Source organism: Pundamilia nyererei, unplaced genomic scaffold (genome assembly GCF_000239375.1).
Source record: "Pundamilia nyererei isolate P.nyererei 1_Seehausen unplaced genomic scaffold, PunNye1.0 scaffold00218, whole genome shotgun sequence".
Lineage (NCBI taxonomy): Eukaryota > Metazoa > Chordata > Actinopteri > Cichliformes > Cichlidae > Pundamilia > Pundamilia nyererei.
In genome coordinates, this window is record NW_005187619.1 from 360,755 (window position 1) to 382,795 (window position 22,041).

The following is a 22,041-nucleotide window of genomic DNA, read 5'->3' on the forward strand; positions in this document are numbered from 1 at the left end:
GAAACACCTGCCAGGTGACTCCTCACACCCGTTCAGTCAGCTGTTTGAGTCGCCCGCAACTTCCTCTGTCACCCTCCTCCGGTTTCTCTTTCTTTGTCTTTCTCTCTGGCTGCTGATGCGCTTCCTGCTTTGACTCATCATTCACGCCGTTTAAAAAAAACAGAAAACTCCTCCTTCATGCGGCGCTTTGCAAACTCTACTCAGTGTATCGACGAGCTGTCAGGGCTGTAGAGGACTGAGTCAGGGTTTACAAATGCTGACACAAGGTCACACCACACCTGAAAGGTAAAGGAGGAGGCACGCCCCACACCCTGTGCTTATGTATACTGTTGCATGCACAGAAAAGCCAACGCTTCCATGCTAACTCGAGCCTTTACTTGAGCTGGCACGGATACTTGCAGAGGAGAAACTGAGATCATGTGTTATTTAATGACGTCGTCATATAAGAGAGCAAAGCACCTCCTTACCTGGTACTCGCATGCATGTACCCACGCCTCGCTACCGAAATGTGGGAAAGAGATGTGGTTCTTCACATGAGCGAGCATCATTTCATATCCACAGTGTTACATTGTTAGGGATGTAAAAATGTGGCCGATAGCCAGCTGTTACAGCAGAGCTTGTACCTGGCGTTGCCGCACTCCTGAACAGTGCCACATGCCAAAAGTGACGCCACATCCGCCGTCACAAGCCACACTTTGGTCTCCTTTGAGCCACGCAGTCGTGCACCGCCTTGGTTTTGTAACCTCGAGCGGGTGCCGTGGATTGAAATGCAAAAGTATGATCATTCTGGTTTTCGATGATACATCGGCACAGAAGACTTTCTGGAAAAATCTTTGGAGAGAAAAACGATCTTTGTTCCCGGTTTTAACTTCTCCTCCACCTCCTTTCCCAGTGCTGATGGGGAGGTTTCGACTGTTGTCGTTTTGTCTTGTTTGGAGCGAAACTTCAAACATTCCTTTCTGCTCGTTCTCGGCCCCAAACACCCGTTTGCTCCAGTTCCCGTTCAAATTGTTTTTCGTGATCAGGAGTCTTTTTAAATGAGGACAGATTCAACATCGCCAACTCAAGGAACTGGATGCCAAAACCGATGGGAGACAACAGATCAACATCGACCGCTGCCACGGTGATGTCATCTTGTTTACTTATTTGTTGATGGCTGTAAACAAGACAAAAGCAGATACCAATGGTCAGCCAATAAACGGGCGCATCGCTACAAATGGTGTTTAAAGTCTACTGATTTACATTTTGGTGGTTTTGAATGGAAATCTGTCCATAATCCTGCCAGTGATGGAGAGGTGATCAGCACAGATGAGCTGAACGTTTTACTGTAAAATATAGTTCATGCGTCACGGTCTCTTTCTTTGTGTCTTATTTCCTCCGTTCTCCTTCCATCACTGCTCGCTGTCTGCTTCTCCCTGGAAACAAAAAAACATAACATACATCTCCATCCTCTTGTTTCTATAGCAACGCAGCAGAGCGGCGAGGAGATGAGGAGCCGTAGCCTCCTCCAGCCCTTCTCCGTGATGAGAAGCACAACAGAAAGAGACAGAATAAGCCAAAAAAAAGAAAAGGAGAGGTTTGGGAATAAGATGTAAAAAAGAAAGAGGAGGACTGAAAGAGGAGGAGAGGGAGAGGAAAGGGTAGAGAGAGGCAATCAGTGCTCGCTCTTGTGCAGGAAGGAGTATCTATGGTAACCTCGGCCGGTTATCAGAAAATTGAAGTCTCCTCTGTTTGTCTCCGTTCTGCTCTCCCTCTGCCTATTCAGAAATGCATTTATCGTCTCCTTTAGCTCCCGGCTTCATATTCTCCTCTTAATGTTGCAGTTCATCTTGTTAGTGTGTCATGTGCGTGCAAAAAACCACCGCAAACACTATTTGGCAGCTTTGAGACATGCAGACGGAGAGGCGGAGGGATGGACAGAGGCAGGGGCTGAGGTTTACTCTTCCGAGGAAATGAGACATCTTGCCCAGAACCAATATTTGCCGTGGACGTCGTCTGTAATGAAAATCCCGCACGGGTGCAGGCGCACAACAGGTATCCTGTCTGCGGGGAGGCGGGGTTACACCGAGAAGCCAGCTCACCCATCGGTCGTGGAGGGAGGTGTAAATAAAGAAATAGCATGTACGTTCTTCACCGAGGGTGGGGTTGGCGGAGCTGTTTGTTTGCTCTATAGAGAGAGATGGACGCAATTAAGGACGAGAACCACCTGTCTGCCCGAGCGGGCTGCAGAGGGACGCCAGGCGTCTGCTGCTGCTGCTCTCGTGTAGCTGCTCAGATGTGTTTGTGTTTACTGGAGCTGCAGACGTGCTGTTTATCTGTGTGGAAGCACACGCAGGGAAGAAGATGCAGTGGAGTCATGGAAGGACGGGCCTTGTATACTTTTAAAGTCACTGTTAACAAATGTCTCTGGAACACTAAAAAAAGAGAGCGAGAGGCCCCACGTACAGAAAGAGTGAAAACACAGCTGCAAAGGCAAACGCCACAAAGCTACACATGTTCAGCTCATTCAGTCCGTTTTATTTAGACTGTGCCTGTTCACTGCAGCGCTCGTCCTTAGGTGCTTTAAAGACTTCAACTGGAGACAGACCCAAATGAACAGGCGGGAAGATCCTGTACTGGAACCAAAGCAGGAAAGAGAACAGAGGAGCCAGACGACGGCACGCAGTAGTGCTTTGTAAAAGAACCAGGGGCGGATTGAAAGCGCTCAGAGCATCATGGGAGGTCTCACAGTGGCCTGGGCGTATGGTTCAAATTCACCTGAAAATCAAAGGATGACAAAAAAGGCCTAAAGATGACTACAGGGAGGTTGATGACATCCGGAAAAGGCTTCTTTGTCACAAGTTGTTACGAGCACACTGATACCAAAACATGTGTTATTGTAATCAGATAAGAGCAGATTTTCCTGGGATTTCATCAGAAACATTATCTGAGGGGCAGATGTGGCGCTCGCAGAGGCCTGAGCTGAAACGTGTAGATTTACTCTTCCAGTCAGCGCTGAAATGAAATGAATATAAATAATGCTTCTGCTGCCCACCAACGATGTCTGTTTATGTGGCGTTTCTCAGTTATGGTTGAATAGTTTAACTGCTGCATTATTTGTGCTTTAAAAGAAGAAAAGGTGGCTCGAGTTAAGCTTCCTGTATCTGCCCGCCTGCACTTTTATGTTATTAATACAATAAACAGGAAAAAAAGGAGGGGGTGTCCTTAACTTTAGCCCATCTCAGTCAGGTGGGCAGCTACATGTGTGCTACTATATTTACATTGTTACTACTGATACATAGACCTGGTTACTGCATTATTAAACCTACGTCTGACGGAGCAGATCAGCTGTGGTTCTCTCCCAGTTTCATTCTCAGTCAGCAACACGCCAAATAAAGCAGGTCAGCTACGACACTTTAGTCACTTCTCTCTTTAGATACCAAACTTCATGACGTTTTTGCAAACCCGGTGTTTTGCAATCAAGTCACCGCGAGGAAGCCAAAATGGAAGTTGTAATGTGTTATCTGTGTTTAACCACTGGCATAAAAACTCAATCTGTACAGTTTCACAGATTACAGAAATGGCTTTCAGAGCGGGACGTCCTGCACGTGTGACGAAGTTGCTCCCAGTGAAACTTTTCACACTCGCTCTGCCGCCCTGAGAGAAAATGTTGCCTCTCCACTCTGTGTTTTCCAAAGTTTCTGAAGGGAAACGGCCTCAGAAAAATGAAAAGCAAAATAAGGACGATAATTCCAGCAGAGCTATGCAGAGAAAGCCACTACAGATGACGTCCACTCGGGCCATTTGTGTGGATATACAGTTAATCTTGCCATCGACAATAATTGGTCGAAAATCACGCAGTGACGCGGCGTCTGGGAAATCAGCTGATGATTCATTTGCTGCTGTTTCTGCAGTGCTGGCCGACACTCGTCTTATTTTAGAGTGGCATTAAACATTTCTCTTCAAGCTCCTCCTGCGGGTTAGAAGATATACAGGCTCGGTTTCCTTGTGGCTTTCTCTCAGCCTCGTTATTTTTATCTGCTTGGCTCCCCCCGCCTCCCTTTCTCTGAAGACTCTTCTGTTCCTGAGTCCGGAAACTTGTGGTCATTTGTCAGCGTTTCTGTAATCATTTTGAGACTAGCAAACGGGTTGTGGCGTGTTACTCGTGTGCACTGCGATGAGACTGCGATCAGAGCTCTGCCATCGCACCAAAGGGCCTTTTCCTGCATGCGCGTTGAGTTAAAGCGCCGCCGTCGTGTCTTTCTGGCTGATGTTTGTGTATTTGCGTGATTAATGGCTTTTGCTAAATTGATTTTCCACTTTGCTCTTGCATTCGGTGAATGTTTACTTGGAACTAAATCAAATGTCACCACAGCTGATAAAGATTACTCTGTGTACTGTTTTCACAGCATTTACCACTCGGCTGTATTTGGAGGTTTTGTTTGGCCTCGTGTTTACCCAGGGCAGGTTAGCCTGGGATATGTTTCTTTTTGTCTTTCCAGCTGACTGCCAGTAAAAAATAAATGCCTTTTTCTCCTCCTGCTTTGTTTAAATATACAATATGTACTGTAAATGTTAGACAGTGGCAGACTAATATCCTCTTGCTCTTTCCCTCTCTCCTCCCCAGCCCACCGGTTACATGGAGACATCATTGCCCTACAGCTCCATAGAGGACCTGCAGCTCCTCTCTTGGGACAATGCCCCAAAGTACTGCGTGCAGCTCAGCTTCCCTGGTGGCACCGTCCTGCTGCAGGTAATTCATTATCATTATTACGACTATTTTCGCCTCCACCAGGGAGGTTATGTTTTTGGTAGCACGTGCGAGCTGTGAGCAGGGTCGTGTTAATGATCCGTCACACCGAGGGCTTCGAGGTCGGCCGAACGATTTGTTGGTCAAAAAGTGAGAAAAAGACTTAACATTTGGAAACAAGGTTGACGTTGTCAGCATGTAGATATACACTTCATATTTCTAACTAAACATTTAACCAGACTTAACAACAAGTTACCGACCTGCCGTGTCTTACAAACGTACAGAGTGTATATTTAAATAGGTTTCAAACAGCAAAAGCGCTGCAAACTTTATAAATACTTTAAAAACAAAGACAACAGAATGAAAACGTTAATGCTGTCCAGAGAGGTTAGTGGATGTTTTCAGTGTTGCACTGATTGTTGCTCTAATAATTTTAACCTCTTGTGTTCAGCACAATTAGTAAATTACTAAGAGCAAAGTCCTCCGTGCAGCTGAAGTCTCCTTTGTCTCCTTCGGAGCATATCTGTAACTAGGCAGTTTCTGAAACTAGATCAAAACATTGTGGCTTGATTTGCACATTCCAGGAACTCACGGTCAAAACACACTTTCCACATCTGGTTGCGTCAGCTTGTCAAATCTGATCTGCCCTATCTTACTACAGATTCTTATTTAAAGGTTAAGTTTAAACTTGATCACAGTTGTACATCAATACAACGCTTACTTCACTAAATGACTACAAAGCGACACCGGTGACTCCAGACCAGCTACAGTGGAACGAACCTGGGAGCCGACACCTCTGTGGGCAGCAGCCACATTTAGAGGTGGCTTATGTGGCGTCCAGTGGATAATTGGATCAAGACTCTCTGCTCTGTGCTCTGGTCACTGTTGTTGTTACACAACAGAACGGTAAAAATTATCATCAGGTCATTGATCCTTCTTCTTATTAGGCAGCCATGTTTAAAGCTGGAATAGCATCACTCTGTTTGCGCCCGTCACATTGATTTTCATTTATTTAGTTTCATTATTAGCAAGTATTTCTATGAACAGCTGGAATGTGACAAAAGGTTAAATAATTGCAGATAATTGTGTAAATGCTGTTTTGTTTGTAGCATTGTTAAATGAGTATTTTTACGGTTTTACGCAGTCTGAATTTACCTCGATCTTTAACTTATTAAAGCTTGTCTGTCTGCTTTGGCTTGGGACAACACAAGGTCCTGTCTTTGGCCTGTTGCTCCATGTACCTGCTGAACTCTGAGAAAATTTCATTTCAGCATTAACCAGAGCCGCTCAGGGGGCACATTTAGTACCGTTACCCATTAGCCCAATTACCTTGGATACACAGCTCGGCCTATGATTGGTGCTGGGGGTCAACAGTGAATGTCAGCCTCTTCAGCTGTGTTTGCTTGTGCCTGCTGGCCTTCTTTGGACCACCGCCCGATGCTCCCACTTTGAAGCTTTGCTGGTCGTGGAACGCTGACAAACCTGGAATAAATCTTCAGCTATGTAAAGAACACTGACGTGCATTTAGTGTTTAGTGGATGGATGGTAGATTTGAAGGTCAAGTTGATGACTAGAAACCCCAACCTGACGCTATATTGTAGGTTAAGCTGAAGCAGGCAGGTACTCATGAGCACCAAAGGCTGTAATTGTACTGTACTTTACTATATTTAAGTACTCTAGTACTTGACTTGCCCCAACATCTGCTTTTAATACAAAATCAACAAACTGAAAGCCTAGCTGTTTCACTGCACAGAAACTGTTCCTTTAACTGTTGTTTAGCATCTCTTTGTGGTCATGTTGCGCTGCATGCAGTGTTTCTGTGCGTGATCTTTTTGATTTCTGGTTGTGTGTGCGGAACCGCACACACGGTTGTATGTGGTTGTGGTTGTTCCTGGTACGTACTGTACCAGGAACAACCACAAAGGCAGTTTGTGCAGCACACCGCATGATAGCGCTGCGCAAATTAACAAAGTAGTTTGAAGTAATAATGTCGTAACAGTCGCTCATGGGTTGGCTCGGCACATTGTGTAAGTCGAATACCTAAAAAAGGTTTGAACGTAGAGATGAATCCAACGCCGGAGCTCATCCGCGTTCACGTTAAGCTGCTGCAAGCACGGCGGCGTTTCAACGTTTCGTGATATCCTGAGTATTTATCACCTTTTTTTCTTTGACTTTTTTGTCAATATCTATTTTATCCAATAAGATAAAGTTATCTGACTGCAGTTATGTATTTCCTGTTAAATGAGATTGTCAGGCTGTCAACACTGTTGCTAAAACCTGCCATAAGTGTTGCCATAAGACAGAGTCAATATATCAATCTGTGATATCAGACTGCGATGGAATGGGGTTGGAAATAACATGCAATCAGTTTCTGATAATACAGCAATTAATGTCGACATATCTGTTCTTGTCACCATAGACAGAAATTCATGATAACAGACATTCAGAGACATTTCTGTCGCTGCGGGTCAACGGCGGCGCTGTTAGTGAGTAAAAGCAGCCGGCAGCTGGTTCAGAAGAGTCCCTTTGAGTTGTGCTCAGACTCATTCAGACTGGTAACAACAAATAATTAATAAAGTAGGCGACGATTCTTTGTGTCGTATTTGTTGGAGGTTTGTCAGTTGAGCTGGTTTAATGTGAGTTTGTGCGATGTGTCACGATGGGGGTGCAGGAGATGAGAGTATTTTAATTGATTTAATAAAACATCCATATTTGGTGTCCTTCCACTGAGACGATATCACCAAGCAAAATATTTGCGATTTGAAGCCACCGCTCTGTTTCTAAAGACACGAGTGGAACGGTCTCACTGTGGACGCCATCAACTTTATCAGGAAGTCCGACACGTCCAGTTATTGCATTTTTATTCTAGTTAAAAGACTTTAAATTAGACTAGATTACTAAGATTACAATTACTTTGATTACTTAGAGATTTCTTGGCAGATGCACAGAGTGGTTGTTATTATTAACTGTGCATCTGACAGTTGCAGCACTGCAAGTTTTTGATATTGTTTTAGCAGCTCTCTGACCGTCAGGTTTGCTTTCATGGGTGCATTAAATCTGTTTCTCTTCTTCACAGCTCAGGAGTCTTTAATAAAACTGTAGATCTGGTCATTTAATGCTGGCTAAAAGGTGAACTTGTGACTTTTTGCACAGCAGCAAAAGTTTGTCTCAGGATATACTCGAAATCATTTGACATTTTGCGTGTGTGTGTGTGCGTGTGTGTGTGTGTGTGTGTGCGTGTGTGTGTGTGTTGCTGCAGGCTGCAAACAGCTACTTGAGGGACCAGTGGTTTCACTCCCTGCAGTGGAAGGTAAGGTCACTGTTTTTTCTTTCTTTAACTATGAATTCAATCATCTCTTCAGCCTCATTAAAGCTGCAGCCTTCGCCCTGTCCTCCACTTTGTAAAGATTACCACACACGATGACATTTACTGCAGAATTATCATCTCAAAACATCAGAAATGGATGTTTATTATTGCACACCTTTCCCCAACCCCACACAGCATTTTATAGCACTTCACAGACCTTTATGAGGACCAGACCTCTAAACCTGTCAGGTCTGAATCCATGCTGTGCTCACAGAGCTAAATAAAGCTGTACAAGGAAGTATGCCTTAGTACTTGCAATGACTTCTGCACTGTACAAATGTTTCAGGTTAGTGTGTGACACACACGTTTCCTGGGACACCTTTAAAATAAAAGTCCAACACAAACACGGAGGAAACTGTGACAAAGGAGGACAAAAACCACTTTTATATGATTTCCTAATGATTTGTGTCTGCTTTGCTTATCATTGTCATACGTTTATTTGGCTTTTTTTTTAGGTGTTTTGTACATTTTTTCCTTTTTTTCTTGGCTCCATCCAACTATGAGGAACTTTTTGTCTCTTTGTAGCTGTTCTGTCTCTCTTTGCGGTCTGTGTCTTTCCACAGTTGTTTTCTTTCTGTGTATTTTTTGTGTGTGGGCTTAGTTTTTTTCTTTCTTTGCATATCTTTGCGGTTCCTTTTGTCTAAAGGTGGATTTACGGTCTTGGATTTGTATCCATTTGCATAAGTATTTGCCTGCGGACAGCCTCGCGCACCTTCGCCAACATGTAGTAGCTGTTTGTTGTCACCAACAGTGGCACAAACAACCATCTGTGGGTTGGTGTCGCTTGTGCTTTAGTGGGTCAATAAGTTGCAGAAGAGCGAAGTTCAAATGTAGAAAAAGCTGAAGTTAAACTGAACATTAAAAACGATAAAAAGCATTCGCTGCTCTGTCTGTGCTTCTCATGCTGCAGTGTAGTAAACTCAGCTGTCACTCAGCTACATCATCGAGCTATGTGGCTGTTTTTTCTTTGTTGGAGCATTGTACACAAGCAGTTTTCCTGGGCCCTCCAAAGGCAAATACCTGTGCAAACAGACACAAACGCAGCACCCTGATGTGTCATGTGCAGTCCTGCGGCCTTTGGGCCGGTGCTCAGCTGTTCATCGCATCGTTTCTCCTGCAGAAAAAGATCTACAAGTATCGCAAGGTCCTAAACAACCCGAGTCGCTGGGACGTGGCGCTAAAGGAGATCAGAGCGCTGGTGGACATGGCTCTGACCTCACCGCTGCAGGATGAATCCATCCACCAAGCTCCACTGCACATCATCTCCACCCTGCTGGCTGAGGTAGCACACTCACTCGTGTTGCGTGACATTGCTGTGATGATGTCGTTTCCTTTAAGGTGGAGAGCTTCCATCGTTAGACGTACTCATAATTAGTTCTTCCTTATTTTTGATTTTTTCCTTTGCAGAACTCAAACCTCAGTCCTCAGGATCATGAAAACATCATCGTGGTAAGTTTGCTGTCACTGTGCACTAAACTGATATTTAACAAGTTTATTAATCGTTAACAAGCTTCAGTTGCTTTGCTCGTTAGACTGAAGAATATAGATTGTCCCCGTGTCTCTCTTTATGCTACATTTTTTTTATTCGTGTGTTTTCGACCGTGGCGGTCGATACCCACGCGGTGGTAACTGGGCAGAGCAGGGGGAGCTTGATGCTTAGGGAAATTGCAATGTTTGTGTAGCTCACCTGCGGCCTGTTTTCACACAGCTCCTTCACCTGACAGCATGCTGGCTCTGGGCCTGTGTAAATAAGAGATATGATATGGAAATAGTCACCTGTATGTGTGCGTTTGTGTGTGTACATGTGTGTTTGTGCAGGCCATCGCTCCTCTTCTGGAAAACAACCACCCTCCACCTGATCTGTGCGAGTTCTTCTGTAAGGTGAGCTCTTGTGCATCGGATGCTGAACACGTTTCTTCTGTCGTAAATATTGCAAATAATTAAAAGCGCTTCCTTGTTGACGCCCGTCGATCTCGTGTGTTGCAGCACTGTCGGGAGCGACCGCGGTCGAGCGTTGTGATCGAAGTGTTCACTCCTGTGGTTCAGAGAATCCTCAAACACAACATGGTGAGATCGGCTGAGTCCGGTACCGCTTTTCTGCACAGCGCCGTTTTTATCTTCTTCTTATTTTAGAATTCTTAAAGTAATTTTTTAGGAAGCAGAAGATTTTGCAAGACCAGTGATTCCCAGCAACGATAGAGCTGCTGTAAAAATCTTTACTGGTTCCACGTAGCCCACCTCTCCTTTTGATGACTGTTTATTGCAGGCACTTTTGTGTTTTTGGCTGCAAATGCCACATTCCTGTGGCGTCTTAACCCTGGGAGCTTTCTGTTAGCTGTTTGGTGCTGTGTTGTAATTTAACGTCGTATCACCCACCAGATCATCTGTGACCCATCTAAGGTTAGGGTTGGACTGTGTTTTGACGTCATGCTAAATTGGTAAATATTGAGAAATCCCTCAGAGACCGTTAGCTTTCAAATTAAGGGTTTCTGCAGAAGCATTTCCATGCAGGCAGAAATATATTTCAGACTTTGTAAATGCTAAAAGGTTAAAGTACTTTGTTCTCTGTGGTTTTCTCTGCTTCCACTGGAAAAATCTGATCTCAGTGGATGACGACGCACATTTTGCTCAATGAGAGAGTTTAAATCCGTCTGCTGTCTTCAGTTCTGTGAGAATTTAAAAAGCATGAATGAATGAATTGCCATGTAAAGTTCCCACAAGTGTCCATAAAGTCCTGTACAAGCCCTTGGTTCATGAGCAGCAACTTAATAGATAGAAATGGTGATTAAGTAGAAAGAGCACGAGAGATGTAATCAGTGTGAGTCTCATCTGTCAGTGGCTCTCATAGAGAAACCTAAATTCTAGTTGTCTTTAATAAACGTGTATGCAGTAGCTAATGAGAATAAGAAAAGTTTTTATTTCTGCATATCCTTTATTCATCATTCAATTTCGTATTTTGGATGATATATTCCTAACTCTGCTTTTGGCTGTTGCTGACAGGATTTCGGGAAGTGCCCTCGTCTGCGTCTCTTCACTCAGGAGTACATCCTGGCTCTTAATGAGCTCAACGGTGGAATGGAGGTGGTCAAGAAGTTTATTCACAGGTGAGCATGTGCTGCTATAAATCTGTAATCCGTGACTCAATAACTTCAGACTACAGCCTCTATTTAAAGATGCAGTGAGGTGGGATTTAATTGCTCTGGAGGCCACAGCTGTAGCTCGCGGTCAGGATGGCAGGATGTTTAAAAAGGGGGAAAAACGTTTTTGGGGCATTGCCTTCAATACTGGGTAAACATGCTGCGCAGACCAAAGCCAGACCAGTCTACTGGAAACCAGAAATAAGGCTACGGCGAGCCTGAGAGAGGCCGTGTGTTCAGCTGAGCTTTATTGAGATGAAAGTTTTAAGAAAAAGAGAAAAATGTTGCCAAACCATCAGATTGTAATTTGCCTGAACACTTGGACAGTTATTTATTTATTATTATTTATTTTATCAATAACATAACATCGAGTTTGATGACACTGAGTGTGTGTGAGGTGTGTGTTTCTTGTCCACTTGTCCTCGTGGTAGGAACTGGGCACCAACTCTACAAGCTCTTTGAAATCTCATAATAGACAATATAATAACACATAAGTAGCACATTAGTTTTTTATTTGAATGATTCACAATCCAAGAGGAAGTGAATATAATTTGAAGCCAAAGGCTGTTGGATAAAATGCAGCACACTGCAGATATTTCCCGTACGCAAGGAGGAACTGAATCTGTGTGAAAACCAAAGAGCGGTAGGCCAGCAGTTCAAAGTAACAGGCCAGCATGACCTTTCTCCTCACTGCGTGAGACAAGCCACTCACTTTTACCAACCTCTACACTTCCTGGAACTGCCGACTAGTATTTTGAGCCAAATCGGTAGCATTCAGTTTGCTGGATGGCAGGCTTTTGAGTGTCCTTGCAAAGAAAGGTGGCTATATTGGTCGCTGATTTATTTTGTTTTGTTTTTGAATGTCAGAAATGTATATTTGTGAATGAGGAGATGTTATATTGGTGTCACTGGTAAAAATAAATAATTGAAATGGGTATATATTTGTTTTTTGTTAAGTTGCCTAATAATTCTGCACAGTAATAGTCACCTGCACACACAGATATCCCCCTAAAACAGCTCAAACTAAAAACAAACTAAAAACTACTTCCAAAAACATTCAGCTTTGATATTAATGAGTTTTTTGGGTTCATTGAGAACATGGTTGTTGTTCAATAATAACATTATTCCTCAAAAATACAACTTGCCTAATAATTCTGCACTCCCTGTATTCCTCTAGCATCAGCTTAGAGGACGAGTATCGTTAGACTCACACTGGATTTAGATAAGTTGCAAGTCGTCCTCTGACCTGCACGTTTGCTTTGCAGCATGCACGGGCCCACAGGCCAGTGCCCTCACCCACGTGTCCTGCCAAACCTGGTGGCAGTGTGTCTGGCTGCCATTTATTCCTGTTATGAGGAGTTCATCAACAGGTCAGTCACGCCCATATCCACACGCAAACAGTATCTGCTTCTTCTTCTGCTTCTTGTCTTTTCCCTGAACTCATTTAACAAACGCTTACTGGTCTTACCACCTTCACATTCGTCCTTCTCTTCTTTCCAACTCTCACTCAGCCTGTACACTTGTTGTTGCATCATCTCAGACTTTTCATTTTGCACTTTTTATACTAGAGAAAGCTCACTGCACAGCATTCATCGAGAGTATTTCCACCATTGCTTCTAAGGCTCCTTTTTGCTGCTGTTCCGGCAGAAGGGTTATTCTGTTGTTTGCCTTCACGTTGTCATTGATTAGACAAACACATGACTGGTAATTTCCCACATCTTGTAGGACTAATATGAAGGAAACGATACAAACACCAATTTGCAGATGTTACCAGGAAAGCAGACGGTAACTGTTTCGATCATCAGACCACATTATGCCATTTATAGCCCTAAACTAATCTGCAATGTTCCAGAGTGCCACAGAAATACATGAGCAATTATATACAAAAGAATAAATGGAAAGTAATTAAATACATAAGCTGATTATGTTTATTAAGAAGAATAACCTGAGGTTTGTTGGGTTCTTGCAGGACTATTCACAGTTTCCAGTTTTGCTTCTTATTAAATGCAGCTCATTGCTTGTGGATGCTGTGGCATCAGCCATTGGTGTGTGGATGTAACATTCAACATCAGCATTTTGGACTTGGTTTTTATTTATTTTAGAACAATTTTTTTGAAATGTGTCTTTCTGGTGTTTCCCATCTGGACTCTTTGGTGGTTTGACGGGCCCTCTCAGCTCATTATCACCATCCCTTTAGCGCTGTTCACCCCAGAGAGGAGCCACTTTTTCCAAAGCACTAACCCACGAAGGAGCTGTCACTCCAGGAAACATCGCTTCTGCCTCCAGCTGCACCTCACCTGCGTCTCTCATCTGCGCTTACGCTTTTTCATGCACGCTCTCCAGCATGACCGATGTTTTCCTCTCTTGCTCGTTGCAGTCGGGACAACTCCCCCAGCCTGAAGGAAATCCGAAACGGCTGTCAACAGCAGAACGACCGCAAACCCCCGATGCCGCTACGCCTGCTGCGGCCCGAACCCCCAACGCCACCTCCTGCCACCATCCTACCGCTCTCTACCACCCCCAGTCCTCCTCAGCCACCTCCCCCAGCCCCCACTAACCCCGTGGCTCCAACCATCCCCATCTCCTCTCCGACGTCCTCCCTGCCGCTCTCTCCTCCTCCCTCCGTCGTCAACTCCAGCGAGATCCTGGTGGAGCTAGAGCGGAACAACAATTCGGCAAACACCAAGCGGAAGGGCGGACCGACGAGGGGCGACAGCGAACCCAACCTTATCGACTGTCTGCTGGTCAGCCCGGCCGTCAACACGCTCTCCATCCAGCTGCCGGCGCAGGCTGACCGAGTGCTGGGCTGCTTCGCTCTCATCCTCAAGATGCTGTGAGTTAATGCGTCAGTGCTGTAGCACGCCAAAACCATTTTTCTCCGGGTTGACAGGGTGACACTGACTCTGTGTTCTTGCTTTGTGACTGTAGGTCAGACTATGACGACTGGAGACCTGCTCTGGCCAGCCTGCTGCAGCCCATCCCCTTCCCTAAAGAGTGAGTGTTCATCATAGATAATGTAGCATATGTTGCACGCTGCAAATATAATAGGATATGCAAATTTAAAAAAACCAGATAAATCCGCCATGATGTCACCCAATGGCTTGAGCAGGCTCCATTCATAAACACACAGACACATATTAGCTGAGTGGGGCTAAATGACAGACTAATAAAAAGGAATCTAACTTCTTTTATGTGTGGAATTAGCGATGGTAAGACAGCGTAGACAGTGAAGACTACACTTCCACATTTCAGCAGATTAAAGCAACTTTAGTATCCAGTTTGATGAAAACACCCACCATCACTTTGCCTTCAGACACCAAACCTTTTCGTACCAGAGCATTCATTTTTCCTCTGTTTTCACATATTCACATTCACTCACTCATCCAGTCATTCATCTTAATCTGAATGACCAAGAAAAAAAGGACAGAACTCGGATTTGGAGAAAAATCTGACCAAAAAGACCAAAAAGCACCTTGTGTTCATTGAGGCCACTGAACCTGCGGTCCCCAACCTTATTTGTGCCACAGATAAATACAACACAATAAAACGATACGACCGAGACAAAAACTGTGGGATTTTGTAAATATAATAATAAAAGTGAATTCACTGTGTAATTGTGTAACTTTATTAGCAGCGTCCTCCTGAAAATGCGCCAACGACATTCAGAGTAACATCCTCCTCTCTGGTCGCTATGGTAACGCGTAAATATGTCTTTCAAAATAAGACGCGCAGCTACAACAGGGGAAAGACCCAGGCAAAGCGAGTTAACGATAAAAACGCTGAAAACCACAAATTTCACACCGGAGCCTCAACTCTCGCGGCCCGGTACCAAACGACTCATAGACCGGCCCGGGCAGTGGCCCGGGGGTTGCACTGGGGACTGCTCCAAACAGCAGAGAATTTGGGGTTCCTGCTGTGGGAACGTCAATTAAAACCAAACGTGTGCCTCTGGGGCTGAACAGTGAAGCTGTGCGGAAGCCCAACAAAAACTGCAGTTCCTGTTGTGGCCACTTGAGCCTGGTTCCAAAAACAAGCCAGTCCCCACAGACGGGCTGTCGCTGTCTCTCAGGGTGTGCACATATTTCTGATGAGGACCCGTGGGGGTGTCACTGCTGACGTGGTGAGGTACATTACCGTGCTTCCCAAAGGATCGCAGACTAGGGTGGGGGGCGGATTCCTACCCCCAGCGAGCCCGCTGTTGTTAGGCATAAGTAGCCCAGAGCTGTCTTTGTAATTGGCTGCCTGATCCCGAGCTTCATTAATGGCAACTAGACAACAACTTGTTGTTTCGTTAACTGGGGAACCCACCTGCGCCACTGTTACCTGGCTGATGTCTTCAGGCGTCATTAGGAAAAGCAACAATATTCCCCAGAACCCTTTAGCTTTGGACAGAGTGAGTCATCTCGTACAAAGTGAGAAGCATATGCATGCAGAGGACTAATTAACACATGACAAGTTGTTATTCACACGTTAATGATTCCATAATTATCATCCCATACTACATGAATAATGCCACGAACAAAGAGGGGTTTTTAATAGCTATATGAAGTATTTTTAAATAATACTTTTAAATGATATTTGAACTGCTTCACTGTGGGATCTTCTTGCTGTGTTTTCAGTCGTGCTCCCACCGTTTCAAAACGTCTGGAAACACCGCGGTCTGCCAGCCAAAGCTTCTGTGATAGGCAAACGAAGCAACGGAAGCTGTTTGGTTAACCGGTGACGCTTCTTTCCACTCGACACTTTTCAGTGACCAGCATCGAAATTCTTTACTGCTAGCCAAAACATGTTTTGTGAGGTCACAGCGACCTTTATCTTTGACCGCCAAGATCTAATCATTCATCCTTGAGCCAAGTGAATGTTTGTGGCAGTCTGGCAGTCACAGACATGACTTAGATGAGAACGAAACATTCTCTGTGAAATCTGTTGAATAAGGTGGAAACGGGATGTTTTATGCTGTAAAAACTAACAAATATGTAAACACGAGCTTTCGGTGCATTCCATGTTATTGTGCACCAGCTAATTATAGTCATGGCTACAAGAAAAGACTGTCAGTTGTAAGGATTTATGTATCAGGACATCAGATGCACTTGATTAAGGCTCCATTAAAGCAGAGGCATCGGCAGTTTGCAGTTCTGGAGCAGTCAGGTGTGTGTTAACGTAACGCCAAGGAGGAAAGGCATCATCTTAGAGGAGCAACAGCTGCTGTGCATCAATCTCAGAAAGGTTATAAGGCCGTTTCCAAACAATCTGTAATCCGTTGTTGTACAGTGAGAAAGATTCATGACAAAAAATCCAAGGCAATCTTCAAAGGCTTAGATAAAAGGTTAAAATACAGTTAATTGAATAAGTAGGGCTTCTTTGGAAGGCCTGCAGGAGAACGCCTCTTCTCTCTGAAGAACATGGCAGCATAGCTCAGGCTTGCAAAGCTCCATTGCAGAAAATGATTACATTACTACATTACTAAAGCGTTTGAATTAGATTTTGTTTAATACATGCTGGCACAGTGTAAACATGTCAGGTTTTCTTGGATGTACTTTCCTAATTTTAAGACCCGTTAAGGATTAGATCATTTATTAAGTGTCGATATGTAAAAATCTTCCAATAGAAAGTTTGTGCTTTCTTTTTACTGTGCTTGTATATTTACAGTGACGCACTGATGAGCACCAACATGGTTTTTCCTAGAAAAATGGCCCTCCGTGTCTTCCCTGTACTTTCCACCCATGGTTGCATTGTTATGACAACAGTGGGGGGGACGTTCAGTAGCATTGCTCCATCTTTTACAGATGGTCTCTGGTTGTCATTGGCTCCTCACAAGAATCTGATCCACTCTGCAGATCAGAGCCTGTGGTGTATTTTTATAGAGGAAACGAGTGCGAAGTACACACAGAGTCAAGTAATTCATTCATGACTTTCTGTGCAGTTGTGCATTGTAACAAAAATGCACAGTTGTCCCAGAATCCCTGGATTCATCTCCCAGCTCACCAGGGTGTCTCGGCACGCCATTTGGGAATCGCTGATAACAAACAGTTCATAGAAGTCATGCGTACAAGTGCAGGGAAAGTCCTAATGAGCTCTGCACTCCCTCTGCATGTGGACCGTATCCACCAACACAAAGTAACACCATGCCTCTGTGTCAGCAGCTTTACATCACCGTTAGAGAAAGCGCAGACGTGATGTCAGCTTCCAGAAAGGCACGGATGTGCCATAAAGATCAGCTCTGAGTCACGCTGCATGTAAAAATGCGTTCCTGTATTTAAGGCTGTAACACCTCACATATCTCTGTCTTCTCTGCAGGGCTCTTGCACATGCCAAATTCACAAAGTAAGTAACCGAGACGTGCTCCTGATAAATGAGGTGAACTCGAGCTTTCAAACAAACTGACCTTTGTGTCTCGATATTTCTGTCTCTAAACAGGGAGCTGAAATATGTCATTCAGAGGTTTGCAGAGGACCCTCGGCAGGAGGTGTGTGTGTGTGTGTGTGTGTGTGTGTGTGTGTGTGTGTGTGTGTTCAGGTTGATCTCTGCTTTAAGCCTAAGAAAGGAGAGTCACCCTGTATGTGTGCTTTCCAGGTCCACTCCTGCCTGCTCAGCGTGCGTTCAGGGAAAGATGGCTGGTTCCAGCTCTACAGTCCAGGAGGCGTGGCCTGTGATGACGACGGAGAGCTCTTTGCCAGTATGGTGAGTGTATGAACACACATGCGCACACGTAAGCATCGACACAGTCATGCTGAACTGTAACGTGACCCACCTCCTGCTCTTCCTTCTATCCTCCAGGTTCATATCCTGATGGGCTCCTGCTATAAGACCAAGAAGTTCCTCCTCTCTCTGGCTGAAAATAAGCTGGGCCCCTGCATGCTGCTGGCCCTCCGTGGAAACCAAACCATGGTGGAGGTGGATGATTTTCAATCTTTCTACCTTATAACCATGAATTATGTCCTGCTCTCCTAAATATATACACATTTTGCAGTTGTGTGTCTTTTTGTGGATTCTTTGGGTCACTGTGGGGTGTTTCTACACTGCTCCGTGGTTGTTTTTATTCTAACCTTTTTGGTCTTATCGCATCACATCTCTGTAATTTATCACTTTCTGGTTGTACGTTTTCACATTTTGGTCATCCTGCTCATGTGGTGGACACTTTTGACCACATTTCTGAGGCCATTTTTATCTCTTTGCTTTTGTTTGTGGTCATTTAGTGTCACCGCAGTAGTTTGTGTACAGATTTTATTTTAGTCTTTATCACTTTATAGATTTTCTGCATCACATTTGGTTTGTTGCTCCTCAGCCTCACTTTCTGGTCGTTTCCTCACTCTAGTAACTTTTTTTTGGCCACACTGTGGCCATATCTGTCTCACTTTTAAGTCACTTTACCTCTTTATGTGGATGTTTCCAGTCTCGTTTTAATCATTTCTTCTTTTAAAATTAGTATTTATTGCTATATTGTCTTGTTTTTGTTCATTTCTCCACATCTCGCTTTCTGATCATTTCATTATTTTGGACATTGTTTTGCATGGCATTTTGGTCATTTTATTCTCACCTTAGTCTCTGTTTAGTCCACCCATGTGCAGTTTGGGAGTTTACTATTACTATCTGGCATGGCTGTAGCTCAGGAGGTAGTTTAGGTCATTGACTAATTGGTGGTTCGATCACTGGCTGCTCCAGTCCGCATGCCAAAGTATCCTTGGACAACATGCTGGATGCCAAGCTGCTCTAAAAGGATTAATTGGAGGGTGAATGTGAGTCTTAGACATAGAAAAAAGTACTTGTGTGAATTTGTGAATGAGTCAGGTTGAGGTGATTAAGAGTAGAAAATCCATTTACCAACACTGGGCTGCACTACGTGTTCTGGTGTTTCAGTATATCAGCAGCTTTAACTTGTGCATGACATGTTTCCAGATCCTGTGTCTGATGCTGGAGTACAACATCATTGAAAATAAAGACACCCAGCTGCAGATCATCTCCACCCTGGAGAGCACCCAGGTGGGGCTCCGCATGTACGAGCAGCTCTGCGACCGACAGAGAGAGCTCAAAGAGCTGGTGAGTTCCAACTCCACCTCTCACCCCCATTATTTAGTAGGAGCGCCGAGGCCTGCAGCCGCTGCTGCCGGCGCACGGAAAAATAAAGTCACCAGCTTCTCATTACTGCAAATTCATGTGTCGTCAGTAACGCATGTGACCCGGCTGTAGATAATTGTCAGTCTGCAATTCTAACACACTGGTGATGGTTGTTGACAGTCTGAGAGGTCATGCACACATTAGGGACAAAAGGAAGACATAAGGTGCATTTACACGCATCCACATGTCAAATATTATGTGTATGAACACGTTTGGATATAAAATCCTGCCGTTTACTCTAAAAATCTTTGGAGGTTGTAGTTTTTTCCTTCCTTCAGAGCAGCAGCAGAGACGGGTGATGGAGAACCTGATGATAATAATAATGATAGCTAGAATCTGCAGAAAATACATGCATGTGAAACCGCCAGTGTGCTTACAATGTATGGTTGTCACACACTTTTCAAATCCACAGTAAAGTTTAGACTCTTGTACTCTTCTCCAATTATAAAAGTTTGTGTTTTTTAGTATATATTTGATATGAATGTCACTACATTTCCTGAGACGATTTACACAACGCACATTTTATATTTAAAAATCTGAAAAAGACGGCATGTTATGGAAGCAAAGCAGTCTGTAAAATTAACAACTATATATAAAAAAAGCGTCTGCTTGTTACTGCTGCCATAGTTCTGTTAAAATAAGCGATAAAACAACACATTTATCTAATATTTGCTTAACATACGTCATTTACGCCGATATGTAGACTCCATTTATTTGCAATTCAAATAAACATGTCTATATTCCATAACTTATCTCGCCTCCTATTTAAAAGGCCTTCCCAGTAACCAGCTGTTTTCTTTATCACACCAATACAGCGGTACACCGTTATCTCTCAATAAAGTCGAAATGCAGTGTTACATAATTGAATAAAATGGATGTAAAGAGAGTTTGTGAGTGAAGGAGAGAGAATAGAGCTAAAACAAAATGCCGTTTAAGATTAAAACGTAATAATCTGTCTCCCAATTGATGACGCAGAACTGAATTTCATCAGCAGGTCATTACTGTGCAGGCCAAAATCTTGCCCCAGAAACACCACGTTTATGTTTTGTAGGAGAATAAGTTTTTATCAGTGGTTCTAACTGAAGCAGGATGGGAAGCATTTTAAAGCATCTTATTACTGAAATTAAACAAGAGGTGATCATAGAGGCCTCAGTGGGAAACGCCTGCAGCTGCTCACACGTGCCATCTACTGTTAGCAACGATTCCTGCAAGGCCTCAAGCTCAGACGCCATCTTTCTTTCTATTTTCTCCTCAGCAAAGAAAAGGAGGCCCTACCCGGCTGACTCTGCCCTCCAAGTCCACGGTGAGATCGCACCGCTGACACAGACACTGTCTTGGAAAAGAAGCAAAACTCTTGATTTGACTCTTACAATAACCTGTCATCACCTCTCTAGGATGCGGACCTGGCCCGCCTGCTCAGTTCAGGTTCTTTTGGGAACTTGGAGAACCTGAGCCTGGCTTTCACCAATGTCACCAGTGCCTGTGCTGAGCAGCTCATCAAGCTGCCTTCACTCAAACAGCTCAACCTCTGGTCCACACAGGTAAACGGACCCAACACAAACAGCTGCACAAGGAAATCATGACTGTCTATGAGATGCCTAACAGCTGCCCTTTCCTTGCTTTGTTCCATGCTTCAGTTTGGGGATGCAGGACTGAGGTTGTTATCCGAGCATCTGGCCTGCCTTCAGGTTCTGAACCTGTGTGAGACTCCCGTCACTGATGCTGGTCTCCTGGCGCTCAGTTGTAAGACATCTTGCATAGGAAGCATTTTTATGACACGGTGAATGTCCTTGATAGTGTGTGTGTCAACTCTAAGTGCAAATGTCTGTTTCAGCCATGAAGAGTCTGTGCAGCCTGAACATGAACAGCACCAAGCTCACAGCAGACACATACGAGGACCTCAAGGTAATTCAGTCAGTGTTAAAGGTTCTTTAAAGGTTCCTGCTGTTCTGTTTCTGTGTGGCACCTAATGCTAAATGAATGGAAAAAGCCTTTATCGCTTTGAAGAGAGGTCTTATATCTGATGTCTACACAGATACATTTTGAATGGACTGATAGATGCACATATATTTTTTGTATTAATACAGTGAAAATAAATGGTTTTGACAAAGCCACCAACACCTGACCCCACGATGGCTAAACTGTGCTTCACTGACAGCTAAAGTCAATTTGATCATTTAACATTAAGCTGCACAATCCCTCGAGGCGGCCGAGGCAGTATGGTCACATAATAAAACTGAATCTGAGGAATATTTAGATTTTGATTCTTGGCTGAGCTTTTTAACCAGCTGCTTAAAGCTCTGCTTTTCCACTATGTAACTGCACCAGAAATTTCCATCCACTGTTTATTCGTCCTCTCACATGGAGTGCAGCTAGCGAGCAATAACGACGCTCGGAGGGGTCATTTGTTTACTTTTGGGCAGCACAGCAGCTGCTAGCATCTCCTCCTTGTGTGCCTTCATAGCCTGGCTGTACTCAGCAGTGTGTTTTTGTCACCAGTGGTGAAACGAGTTGTTTTCACCTTTAGTAGGAACAGTTTTCTTGCCAGTGATTGTGATGCCGTGAAGGGTGTTTAGGTAGCTTAGTGTTTACGTGGCTCTCGCTCTTAGACATGTCTGGGCTTGCGTTGTTGTTGTGCATGCTAAGGAGCTTAAACACAGCTTTGTCGATGTTGCTGGCTCACCTTTATCACT

The 22,041-nt window shown here is 44.1% G+C and overlaps 1 protein-coding gene across 1 annotated transcript in view; it reads left to right on the forward strand.

Moving 5' to 3' along the window:
• Positions 1–22,041, forward strand: part of cmip (c-Maf inducing protein) — a 38,542-nt gene that overhangs the window by 14,722 nt on the left and 1,779 nt on the right. Inside the window, exons 3-21 of the mRNA XM_005748261.2 lie at positions 4,607–4,732; positions 7,989–8,039; positions 9,217–9,378; positions 9,504–9,545; positions 9,915–9,977; positions 10,083–10,163; positions 11,097–11,200; positions 12,499–12,603; positions 13,611–14,066; positions 14,162–14,227; positions 17,531–17,557; positions 17,651–17,699; positions 17,807–17,914; positions 18,011–18,127; positions 19,130–19,270; positions 20,604–20,651; positions 20,743–20,889; positions 20,986–21,091; positions 21,183–21,253. Coding sequence (XP_005748318.1) covers positions 4,607–4,732; positions 7,989–8,039; positions 9,217–9,378; positions 9,504–9,545; positions 9,915–9,977; positions 10,083–10,163; positions 11,097–11,200; positions 12,499–12,603; positions 13,611–14,066; positions 14,162–14,227; positions 17,531–17,557; positions 17,651–17,699; positions 17,807–17,914; positions 18,011–18,127; positions 19,130–19,270; positions 20,604–20,651; positions 20,743–20,889; positions 20,986–21,091; positions 21,183–21,253 — 2,070 coding nt within the window. The remainder of the gene's footprint in view (positions 1–4,606; positions 4,733–7,988; positions 8,040–9,216; positions 9,379–9,503; positions 9,546–9,914; positions 9,978–10,082; positions 10,164–11,096; positions 11,201–12,498; positions 12,604–13,610; positions 14,067–14,161; positions 14,228–17,530; positions 17,558–17,650; positions 17,700–17,806; positions 17,915–18,010; positions 18,128–19,129; positions 19,271–20,603; positions 20,652–20,742; positions 20,890–20,985; positions 21,092–21,182; positions 21,254–22,041) is intronic.